This window comes from Etheostoma spectabile, chromosome 3 (genome assembly GCF_008692095.1).
Source record: "Etheostoma spectabile isolate EspeVRDwgs_2016 chromosome 3, UIUC_Espe_1.0, whole genome shotgun sequence".
Classification (NCBI taxonomy): domain Eukaryota; kingdom Metazoa; phylum Chordata; class Actinopteri; order Perciformes; family Percidae; genus Etheostoma; species Etheostoma spectabile.
Window position 1 is genome coordinate 21,363,630 of NC_045735.1, and position 12,311 is coordinate 21,375,940.

Below are 12,311 nucleotides of genomic sequence, written 5' to 3' on the forward strand. Positions count from 1 at the left end.
CTGTCTGCAGAGTCTTCGTCCAACTGATGAGGCCGCCACTTCACTACAACGCCTGCTTATATACTAGCATTGGGATGGCTACAGGTGCACCAACTACTCTCGTCGACATGGTTAACCACCACACCTACCTAGTCTGATTACCCTAACTGTAACAAAGACCATAACTTGAAAGAAGTCTAAATGTCCCTTGAATTCCTTTTGTTCCATTTTATAGACATAGAAAAGTGGATTGGCTTACCTTGTGCAAATTTTTGTTAATGTAAACATTGGCATATAGCCTAGTAATCTTTTGTGCTCACCATCCACTCAAAACGTTACGTTACTGCTCATAAGCCCAAACAAGTGTGTGGCGTGCCTGTTGTTTCCGTAGTTTTTCTAACATTACAACAGCATATGAAAAAAAGAAAGTTAATCTCACCATACAAAAATTGACACCATTAAAATGGGTTTGCGTCAACGCGTTTAACTGACCCAACTATCTAGTTGTCTAGCAGTAAATCCCCTCATAAGTCAGGACAGTCATCATATGTCCAACAGCAGACTTTTGTTTACCGACCCTTACTGTTGACCGATAACGGAGACCTGGTTTGCCTTTTGGCTGCAGACCCGTAGCTGTCGTGAAGCCTCTTTCCCGGAAGGGTGTGCGTGTGATACGGCCTGTTTAACTTGCCAGCCCGTGAGCGGGGACTTGGCGGGGACAAATGCAAGTGTATAGAGCTGAATTTATCAACTATTGATGCCTGGCTGTTTGTTGTTCTGACAGACTATAAATAAAAATAGCCCACACTCATCCTTTTGGACAATGTTGACAAATTACCCAAGGGACTCATGTAGTTTGAACTTTTTTTATTCATCATTTTCAACTTCTTTTACTTTTTTCCTTTACCAAACAAATGTTTTCACATGTCCTGTGAATAAACAACAGCGCCCTTCCTCCTTACAAAAACGGGGATCTCTCGCCTCTTCCAGAAAAGAAACTCTTCTCTTCCCGTTCCCACCTCTCCAAATTCCCCGACCGACTCATCTCCTCTATTTGACATTCGTTTAAGTGCATTGGTGGACGACGATTCTGTTGACATGCCGTGGCTGAGTTTACAGTATATGTCCAAAGATGTATACATCGCGTCCGCCATCATATCGCTCGAGCGGCCGTCTGGACTGGAGAGGGAGACCGTTGACGCGAGGAGACTCCTTTCGAGCGCGGCCCTTTACCCGCACTGTTGGGATTGACCGGACTCTTTCGTCTTACCCGTTTCCTCCGGTAAGACGAAAAGGTTAATAGATAGAATGGTTTAAAATAAAGTTTAGTGATTGTGCTTTTAAAACCAAAGTAAAACAATTGACAAACATTTACGACGACAACACAAAACACAACAGTGCATTACAATAAAACTAAAGACAAAAAATCCCAAAGTGGCACTTTCTTGGGGCGGCTAAATAATAGAGCAATTTACAACGCGGATGGAAACAAACAAATGTAAATACCGCCATCGTAAAATTTGAATTCTCAAAATAAACCGAGGAAGACAAATTTGAGGTACCGCAGTGGGTAAAACGTCATGTGTACACGTATATTTACAGACGGTCTGCCCCTCTCTGCTTGCAGCTACTTTATTACAGCAACGTCTGACTGTACGGGCTCAAAGTTTTTGTCCGGCCGAGCGTCAATGTCCGGAGTAGGATTTCACTCCATATTGCATTGGAATTAAACATAAATATAGTACTGCGTATTTTGTTTTCAACAAAACAAAACTTCAGACACCTTTTCCTTTTTTTTTTTTTTTTTTTAAATGGACGTAAGTTAAAAAAAAAAAAAACCCACATTGGTCTGTTTTCCAGATGTAAAGAACACTACTGATGTACAGTATAATGGCAGCCGACATGATGGTCAAATACTGAGATATTTAAAATTGTAAGATGATGCTCCACTCAAAATCATGACAGTTCCTCCTCTGTTCTTCAGCTTTCTGCCATCTGAGTAAAACAAAAACATTTGGGTTAACATACAACGTATTAGCATCTGTGTGTATATATGTCAGCCAGAAATGCAAAACCTTATTTTTACTATGTCAAATGTGCTCGGGGCTCCAAACTGTGACTGTTTTTATATCATATCAAAAAGGATTAGAGAGGTTGAGGGTCCGTAAGGGATTGGGTAGCGTCGTCGTTTGATTCGTCAATCTGAGATGTGTACCAGTAAGGCCAGATGGGGCTATTTTTTCGTATCTAAGTTTCTTTGAAAAATAATTTTAATATGCAAATTAGCTATACACTAATCGATTATGCCCAAAATATATCCAAATAGGTTTAATTCTTAAAATACTTTCATTTTGATAAGAGTGAAGAAAAACAAGTGTTTTCTGGCCTTATTGTTACACATCTTGGATTGATGAGAATGAAACATTTCTTAGGACTTTTAGCATGTTCTGGACACCTCATAGAAATGGTCTAAGCTGCTGAATATAAAACTATTTATCATTGTAAAAACAAGTCCTCTGGGGAGCTGCCTCATCACTCTAAAGTCTCATTGGTAGAGCGGTTGCCTGCCAATTGGAGGGTTGGTGGTTCAATTCCTGGTCCTGCAGTCCCATGTCAAAGTGTCATTGGGCAAGACACTGAACCCCAAGTTGCTGCCCATTGGAGTGTGAGTGTTTATCTGATGAGCAGGTGGCCTTGTGCGGCAGCCTCGGCCACAGTGTATGAATGTGTGTGAATGTTTCCTGTATGATAATACAGCACATTTACATTAAGTAAATACGATGTACAGGGCTGAGGCAATAAAAGTGACAATGATACTTTTACATTTCTTACACACCATTCCAATTTAAAGTGTCATCCCTAAATGTTCCGCCCCTGGTGAGAAAAGTCTGGAGCCCTGGTTATGTTGCAATTATTTAAAAAAAACATATCTGAGGGATCCTATGCTGTTTGCTTTTGAAAAATTGGTTCCGGTTGAATCTTTAAACTCCTGATTACAAGAACTGGATTCACCTCTAGTTCTTCGTCTCCCGGTCGGAAGACCCCCGTGGCATTGAGGCCGGTGTCTGCCTGGTTTCTGCGGCCTCCGTCTCCTCTCCGCCGGCCCCCCGAGCCCCTGGAAGACACGGAGCTGGAGGAGCTTAGGTCCCGGGGGCCGTTGACCGCAGGGAACTGTGGTCGGCTGTAGGGTGGAATGTCCTCTGAACCTGGGGACAGAGCACCATTACGGAAGAGTCAAGACTTGCGTAGTCAAAAAAAAACGGCACTTGTCTTTGAGGGATTCCCTCGCTTGATATTTGTTGTTGTACCTGCATGTTGGCGTGCTTTGCTGGCGGCGCTACCCTCATGTTTGTTCGCTTTCACCCCGTGGGCTGTCTTCTGTCTCTCTTGGGCGTCTTTGCGTTCTGTCGAGGCGGTTCTGGGGTCCGAGCCTTCTCTGGGCCGATGGCCCCCCGTTCCTCCTCTCTTGTCTCGACCCTCGCCCGCTTTAGGGGAAATCGCTCCCCGGCCCTCCGGGACCACCTTGGAGGGGTGCGTAGGCGACTTGAGCACAGCCGGAGGTGGGACAGGAGGAGGTGGGAGATCTGAAGGATAAATGCAGGAAGTAAGAACCCATTAACTGGAGAAATCAAAAAGCTGTGTGCATCGTCAGTCACTCTGTAGTCTCACACATGCGGGGTGCTATACACGGCTGTAGGGCTGGTTGATTATTTAACACGATTACTCATTATTCTTTGGATATATCGGATAGTGTCCAATGTATAATCTTTTACTGTCCTTTATCTTACAGAAACTTTTTTTTTCTTTGGATCTGAATAAAATGTGTTACACAGCTAATGAACATTTCCAGATACATAACCCAATGTGCATCTTACACCCCACTAAGCTGAATAAAGTTTTAAACAGTAAGGAAATACAACATCTACTACGGCAGGGGGAGGGGGGCAGAAGAACCGCAAGGTTAGCTAACGTTAACTGTTCCCAGACAATGGATTTGTCTTCTTTGCTCACCAAACACTGCTGTGGATGCCCTCCTCCTGCCATCTTTACTCAAGTTTTTAAATTCCAGCGGATGATACGCACACGACTTGCCCCCGTGACTGTATAGAGAGACTGCTGAGAGTTTATGGATTCGGGGGGGTCGGTTGTGTGCGTGCAAATGCGCGTCATTCAGAACACAAGACAAAATTATCATGTTTTGGTGATCATTGGGAGCCAAATTAAAATTCTATAAATTGCTCAGCCCTACACAGCTGCACCATGCATACATAAACCAAGAGCTGTACAAATAGCCATGCTAAACGGGCCTACACTCTCTCTAGATCTCACTCTTTGCATATTGTTTGTTAGTTTTTGTCCGTCCATTTTGTATTCATGGTCTACATCACTACTACCGCTCAGCTTAACCCCCAAGCAAAAATGTTGGACATGGACGGAAGATTTGTCTTTGATGCTACTTTCAACCGTACAACATTCACGCTTCCTGCTTTTCTCCCAAGAGAAACTATGAGCGGCAGCTCTTGGGTATTTATAAATCACTAACCTCATATTTTTTGGTAGAAGTGATATTTCTACATGGCAAATAATTTAATAGTAGGTGTTGTAGAGTCATAGAAAACAAACCAACCCAACAGTCGTGACATGCATGCAACTCATTCTGTGCAATCAAATCTGTAATTGAAAGGGGTGTGTTCAAAATAATAGTATTGTGCTAAATTAGCGAGGTGATTGATTCTCTTAAGAAGCAGGTGTTAATTATGGCCCACATTTAAGGATGGAAGGAAGCAAATGTTGGTATGTCGGTTATAGTGCATTTCACACTCAGCAAAATGGGCTATTCCAGACATTGCTCTGAAGAATGGTGGACTTTGATTAAAAAGTTGATTGGAAAGGGGAAAACATAAAGAAGTGTAGAAAATTATAGTCTGCTCAGCCAAAATGATTTCAAATGGCATCCAAAGCCTGAACGACGTAGGGGAAAAAACAATCAACTGCCATTCGAATGGATTGAAGAATAGCCAAAATGGCAAAGGCTCGACCGATGATCAACTCTGGGAAAATCAAAGAAGACTAAAGTTACCTATGAGTACAGTTACGATCAGAAGAAGGCTATGTGAAGTAAAGCTATCAGCTAGAAGCCCCCGCGTGTACTGAATAGGGTTTAATTTACCAAAGGACACATTGACTGGCCAAAAGAGAAATGGCACAAGATTCTGCGGACTGATGAGAGAAAACTTGTTCTTTTTCGGTCTAGGGGCCACAGTACACTGAAGAAAGTAAAGCATGGTGGTGCAAAAATCATGCTATGTTTATGTTTCTCATGCTGTGGTGTTGGGCCTATTAATTGCATACCAGGGATCAAGGATCAGTTTCAATACATCAAAATACTTGAAGAGGTCATGTTGCCTTATGCTGAAGAGGAAATGCCTTTGAAATATGGCTTTCAACAAAACACCAGTAAGGGAGCAAAGTCCTGGGTCCAGATGAACAAGATGGAGCGGCCACCCCAATCCCCACTTCCACAGAAAACTTGTGGGATGACATCAAAAATGTTTTGAGGCAAGACCCAGTAATGCAGTTCAATCATCCTGGGCTAGAATACCTGTTCACAGGTGCCAGAAGTAGGTAGACTCCATGCAACCCAGACGGGAAACAGTTCTCAGAAATAATGGTTATGCCACTAAATATTAGTGTAGTGATTCAAAGTAATCAAACCCTTTTTCCAGTTTAAGCAGTAAATGTTTGTGAAAAAAAAATACTGTTTTTTTTTTTGAACAGCCTAATATTCCTTTTTCTTCACTTACTGTAAAGGTAGAACACAAACTTGATCAATTTTGGTCATGTTTTGATTTGGAATTAAAGGTGCAGTGTTCCCGATGCATTGATATTGTGGATGTAAAAGCTATTATAAGGAGTTTGAGCATTATTCACTTTTTTAAACACATTGCTATTATTCTGAGAAGTGTTGTAGGTTATTGCCATGAGCGTAGCCTACCAATAGCTCAAGCCTGTCCTACAGTGAATGTAGATAAAGCTAATTAGCAACGACATTCCTCCCTTCTCCGTGGATGACTACTACTAGAAAGTACTGAAGATTGCACTTCTGTAAACCAAAATTCACTGATTGGAAGTGAACGGATTATGTGGAAATGATACCCCTTTACCATGGACAAAAGCATGCTAAAACGAGGCTAAGAAATCTACAAGTGGTAGTCCTCCCTGAAAAACACTTGGTACAAAGCCTAAGAGACAATCATTTTCCTGGCAAACGGGAGGACGATTAACAGGCAGGGCACAGCGCCCTGAGAAAATTAGCAACAAAATGCTTCAACAACCGTGTGCAACTGAATAACCGATTTGCTCCTCTGCTCCAGGATCCTGGACATCCATCCCATGACCTGGATTGCGTCTCATTGTCACGCAACAGGGTGAGGCAATTCAAAAAGTAAAAAAATACAGGGAAAGCTAACAACTGTGCCTCAAACTTTGATTGTGGGCGACTCTGCTGTAAAAACTCAAAAATACTCTGTTTTCCCAAAGACGTGGTGTCTGACTTGGCCCATTATTCTGCATATAGGGTCATGTAATGTTGTATAGCAACGGTCTAAATTGCAGAAACTGGACTTAATGGATCTGCTGAACGCAGTCGGCTCCCTAAACGTGGACAAGTTTGTCAGAAGAGGAGCTGAGAGAGTCAGCCGACTGTTGGCACTAAACAGACGGCTTTGGACTGAACGTACCGTCCACTCTCTGCAGTTTGACAATTTTAACATTTTCTGGGACTCCACACATTTATTAAACCAGATGGACTTTTCCTTGACAAGCCAGGGGTAAAGCTGTTCACCTCTAACCTACTTTACTTTCCGTGCTACGCATCTGCTCTCTCCACCGAGGACGCAAAACGAGAAATCTCAACCCCCCTTCCTCCCATTCTCACGTTGGAGTTAAATGACCAGATGAAGCAGCTGGTATATGCTGGAATCAAATTACACCCCTTCCTTCCCCCTTCGTTCAACCCGAGCCAAAAGTAAAACACCAGGCGCCTCTGCCAGGATGGCGGCTGACTAACGATGCTTGTGTGCTGGGTCCAGACCGCACGCCTAGTGGCACCCATGACTCCCTGTGTATTAAATTCTTCCTCAGTTTTAGTTGTGATAGGTAATAGAAAAATAATGGCAAATAAGCACTTAACTGCAAACTTAGCAAATCTAGATTTTAACTGAAACCTGGTTAGACCATAATACCTGTGCTGCTGTTCTGTGAATAAGAAAGGAGGTGGAGTTGCCATTTTGTTTAGTGACTCATTCCAATGAATGCAAATATATCTTATGGAAATGTTGCTTCTTTTGAATATGTAGCTCTTTGGCTAAGGACCTTACCTCAAGCTATATTTCTAAATATCTACCGGCCACCTAAATACTGTGCAACCTTCTTCCATGACTTCACTGAACTGCTGTCTATAATCTGTATTACATTTGACTCTGTGATTATTGTTGGTGATTTTAACACTCCTATTGACAATCCCCAGGACAGAGACCAAAGAAGTGTGTTTTTGAGAACCATGGACTGACTCAGCACGTGACAGAGCCCACAGATAAGGGGAAGGCTCTGGACTTGATAAACCTTTTTAACCATGTCCAAGGGTCTGAACATTTCCAACGTTGTGGTGACCAATTTTGCTCTCTCCGATCATTCCTGTGTTTTCTTTAAAGGTGCAATCTCTGTGCACAAAAGTGTCTAAACAAAGGTAATTCTCCGACTGACCAAGTAGCTTGCATTGCTGACCACAAGTCCTGCATTGTTGGAATCACCTACTGCCTCCATGTTCCTGGTCGACACCCTCTGCAACAATTCTCCAATGTCTCTGTCTGTCTAGCCCCCAACCGGTCGAGGCAGATGATTGCCCACCCTGAGCCATGGTTCTGCTCAAGGTTTCTGCCTCGCCTATGTCGCCTAGTGCTTGCTCTTGGTGGGAACTGTTGGGTTTCTGTAAATAACCTCAGAGTACAGTCTAGACCTACTCTTTTATGAAAAGCGCAATGAGATAACTGTTGTTGTGATTTAGCGCTATATAAGTAAAATTGAATTGAATTACAGACCTGGGGAAACAGTGCAAGGAATTGCCAGAGATCAACAAGACCATGAATTGACCTAGAAAGCAGATCTAGGCACTTGAACATTAAAATATCAGGCTCACCAGAAAAGGTGAGGAAGGGCCACCTGACATGGTACGTGGTGGAGTTCTTGCCGGAACTTCTCGGGACAAACAACTTCCCCAGTGGACTCAGGGTGGATCGGGCACGCCGGCGCGTTTTGAACGCTAAGATCCCCCACTTCCGGGGAAAAAAAAGAGTCTTGAAACTTGCCCAGTTACAAACTCCCTGTCGTTCAATGGAACAACGTTGTGTCTTTGACAGTTAAGAAAAAGCTTAGAGATGCTGGGATTAAACATGGTCTCCTTTTCCCTGCCCGCCTGATCTTCACGTTTGGATTGGAACGGAAATCATTCCTAGACCCAGCAGACGCTGAAACGCACACAGATTTATCAATGTTGCGGCTAGCGCACTTGAGCCTTAACGCCTCACCAATGTCAGCTGCATTAGGAGCCTGCGGCTCTCCGGCTTTTTTTTAGGAACAATTGTTATGGACATGAAGGTAGATGGGATTGTTCAACTGGACCCCTGATAAGGTATGATAATGCGTTTTGTGCCCAGCTGTCTCTCAATGTACATGAGGCAATATGTACTCCACTTCATTTGAGGAAGTGGGGGAATTGTTGTTTGGTTGTTCGTTTATGTTTATCTAGGCTACTCCTGCTCTTTCAATTTTACATATGGCCATCAGAAGCTCTCGTCTTTCACTGCAAGGTGGCACCCTGTCATTAACCAGCTGGAATGTCAGGTTTAGGGTTGGATCTGAAAAGATGCAAAGTTTTTTCTCATTTAAAATCTTTATCTGGGGATACTATTTTTATTCAACAAACGCACATAGAGAACAATGGAGGTTAAAATGTGGTTGGATAACACAATTATATTAGTCCACCTTTTCACCCAAAGCCAGAGGTGTAGCCACATCAATATGTCGAAAAATCCCCTTTGAACATGTCTTGACCATCTCCAACCCAAATGGACATTATGTCGTTGTAACAGGCCGTATATTATCACGACGTGTAACTTTCCTAAACTTGCACGCACCAAACATTGATGATCCTGGTTTTTTAGGAGAGTTTTCAATCTCATCTCAGACCTATCACAGGCTTTCTGCTCAGCGGCTCCCACACTGTGGAATGCTCTCCCTGACCACCTGAGGACACCACAGACTGTGGATGATTTTAAACGTGGCCTTAAAACCCACCTTTTTAGGAGAGCTTTTGACTGATCTCTTGCCCTTTTCCACATTGTTTTTGTTTATTTTTTATTTATAATTTTCATGCTCTCCATGTGTTTTATTTTATCACTTACTTTTTTACCATGTAGCACTTTGAGATTTTCGCAAATATAAAGTGCATTATAAATTAAATTTATTATTATTATTAAGTACCCACTTAATTACAGGTGCAGATTACAATGCCATTTTGGTTGCTTCACTGATAGACAATCCACCCATCCTGTTTCCCCCTCTAAATCCACCATCACATTAAATTATCAAATTGGAAATATAAATGTTGTTGATATCTGGTGACTGCAACACCCAACAGAGATTACTCTTTTTTTCACCTGTACATAAATCTTACACAAGAATTGACTATTTCCTCGCAGATACTAGACTGACTCCGGACATGACCTTGACTAAATACCACATTTTGTGATCATAGTCCTGTCGAATAAAAAGAATTACGTTTGGCGGTGCGAAGCCCACGTTCACTTGGCGATTCAACCCATTACAATTTCTCTAAAATGCATTGAACTTAATCGCAAGCTATCTTTCTCACAACACCCCCCCTGAAGTGACTGTGGCGGCTGTGGCTCAGTGGTAGAGCGGTTGCCTGCCAATCGGAAGGTTGGTGGTTAGATCCCTGGCCCTGCAGTCCCACGTTGAAGTGTCCTTGGGCAAGACACTGAACCCCGAGTTGCCCCTGGTGCTGCGCATTGGAGTGTGAATGTGTGTGTTTATCTGATGAGCAGGTGGCACCTTGTACGGCAGCCTCGGCCACAGTGTATGAATATGTGTGAATGTATTCTGTACTATGTAAAAGCGCTTTGAGTAGTCGTTAAGACTAGAAAAGCGCTATATAAATACAGCACATTTCCTGACTCACCTATGTGGGAAGCCTTCAAGGCTGTTGTCCATGGGCATAAAATAGTTTACAATGCCAAAGGGCCTACAGTCTAGGACAATGATTCACAAAATAAAGACCAAAGCCGGAACCATTTCCACAGACCCAAAAGAGATAAATGAAAGCTTTTGTAAGTTTTATGAATACCTTTACACCTCCAAGACCTTTACTTACCCAAACTAAGCCCTCTCACACAGGAAGAGTTGAATGCAACTATAACATAGGAAGTCAAAGAAGCATTACAATCCTTTCCTAATGGGAAAGTCCTTGGCCCAGATGGATTTAGCATTGAGTTCTATAAAGCGTACTCAGACAAGGTTGCGCCTATTATGTTAAGGATGTTTTAATTGCTCTATTGTAACTCGTCACCTACCTGAATCTTTATATTGTGCTAATATCTCCTTGATATTAAAAAAGACTCAATAAATGTTTTGCAAATGTAATCCACCACAGCCAAATGGGATTAAGTCCAGGAAGATTTTCTTTAACGTCAAATGGCTCGTGAATATCATGTACTCCAGATACGAGGTTTCTAAAATGGCTATTTTAGCGCTGGACATAAATGCTGATACGTCCTAACAGTAATAAAGGAGTTTGGTCTAGGTGATGACTTTGCTTCCTTGATCAAAATGCTATACACTGCCTCTGTCATCACTAACTATAACAGTTCCTGTCGCCAAGGCAACCCTCTGAGCCCATTACTATTTGCGAAGGAACCCCTTGCCATAAGTATGACAAGTCATCGCTCTATTGCCCTGCTTATTTTAGGCAAAGTAGATCATCTCACCATACACGGATGACGAAGTTTTGTTCCCGTCCCACTACGAGAAATCGTTACCCCCCTTTGCTAGAACTTATTAAAACATTTGGCACATTTTCTGGCTATGCCATAAACTGGGAGAGTATTCAACTCATGCCTCTTGTTGGATTTTACTACCCACTTGCCCTTCCACATCAGTGCAGACAAGATTAAATATCTAGGATTTGTTAGTCCCAGAAATCCTAATCTTCTTTTTAAATTGAATTATTTTAACTTGTTAGAAAAACCGAACAGCAACATTTAGACTCGGAAACTACTACCTTTGTCAACAATAGGCCAGGTTAACGCAATTAAAATGGTTGCACTCCCCGGGTTGCTCTTCCAGAACCTGCCTGCATTCTTCAAGCAACTAGATTTGATTATTTTAACCATTTGTCTGGGGGTTTAAAGTTCACCGTATTTCTAAGAAGCATGTAACTAAGCCCAAATTGGCGGGGGGCCTCAGCTTGCCTGTTTTAAGGAACTACTACTGGGCTGCAAATGCTGGAGTACTAATGTATTGGCAAGACGCGTATCCGGGTAACATTACTACTTCTACCCCACCATGGCTTGCCATTGAGCAGGACATCCCCAAAAGCTCTCTACCTGCTCTTCTCATCAACCAAACCTCTCTCAGCCATGTCAGGTAATAACTTTAGATTGGATAAATAGAGGCATTGTCACTATAGCAGACTTATATGTTAATAACACTTTTGCCACCTTCGCAAGAACAGTTCACTCTCCCACCCACACGTTTTTTTTTGCTACTTCCAGATTAGAAATTGTACTTGGCTGTTGATTCGATATAATGGCGATTGTTGATAAACGTCCTTGCTCACGTTTGTATTTTAGTTGCATTATTTACATGTTACACTACATTAATATAATGTAATTAATAGTGGGTTTGTTATTATTTACTTGCATACATATGATTCTATGCATTGTGTATGGTAGCCTTTACATTATTTATTTATTACCACACACAAACACAGCCATAGCCTAGCTACCCATGCCAATGTTTGTACTAAAGCATCAAAAGAGAGAAGTTGTCTCCGTCCATGTTTTAAAAGACACACTTGGGGCGAAGTGGGAAACCAGAATCAGCTTTAAATACAGTCCAAACTAGTCCTCACTAACAAGGTTCAAATAATATCACTAGAGTTCCTTTTTTTGCGTCATCAACACCAAATTTAATCTAATTGGATGGGAATATACACAGACTCACAATTTAATTCATATCTATCATAGCTACTCGGT

The 12,311-nt window shown here is 42.2% G+C and overlaps 1 protein-coding gene across 4 annotated transcripts in view; it reads right to left on the minus strand.

Moving 5' to 3' along the window:
- Nucleotides 1-864: 864 nt before the first annotated feature.
- Nucleotides 865-12,311, minus strand: part of robo1 (roundabout, axon guidance receptor, homolog 1 (Drosophila)) — a 385,111-nt gene continuing 373,664 nt past the window's right edge. For all 4 annotated transcript variants that reach the window (XM_032502141.1, XM_032502159.1, XM_032502149.1 and 1 more), the window contains 3 exons: nucleotides 3,288-3,563; nucleotides 2,992-3,185; nucleotides 865-1,974 (listed from right to left, as the gene is read on the minus strand). In XM_032502141.1, coding sequence (XP_032358032.1) covers nucleotides 1,960-1,974; nucleotides 2,992-3,185; nucleotides 3,288-3,563 — 485 coding nt within the window. In that variant the 3' untranslated portion in view covers nucleotides 865-1,959. The remainder of the gene's footprint in view (nucleotides 1,975-2,991; nucleotides 3,186-3,287; nucleotides 3,564-12,311) is intronic.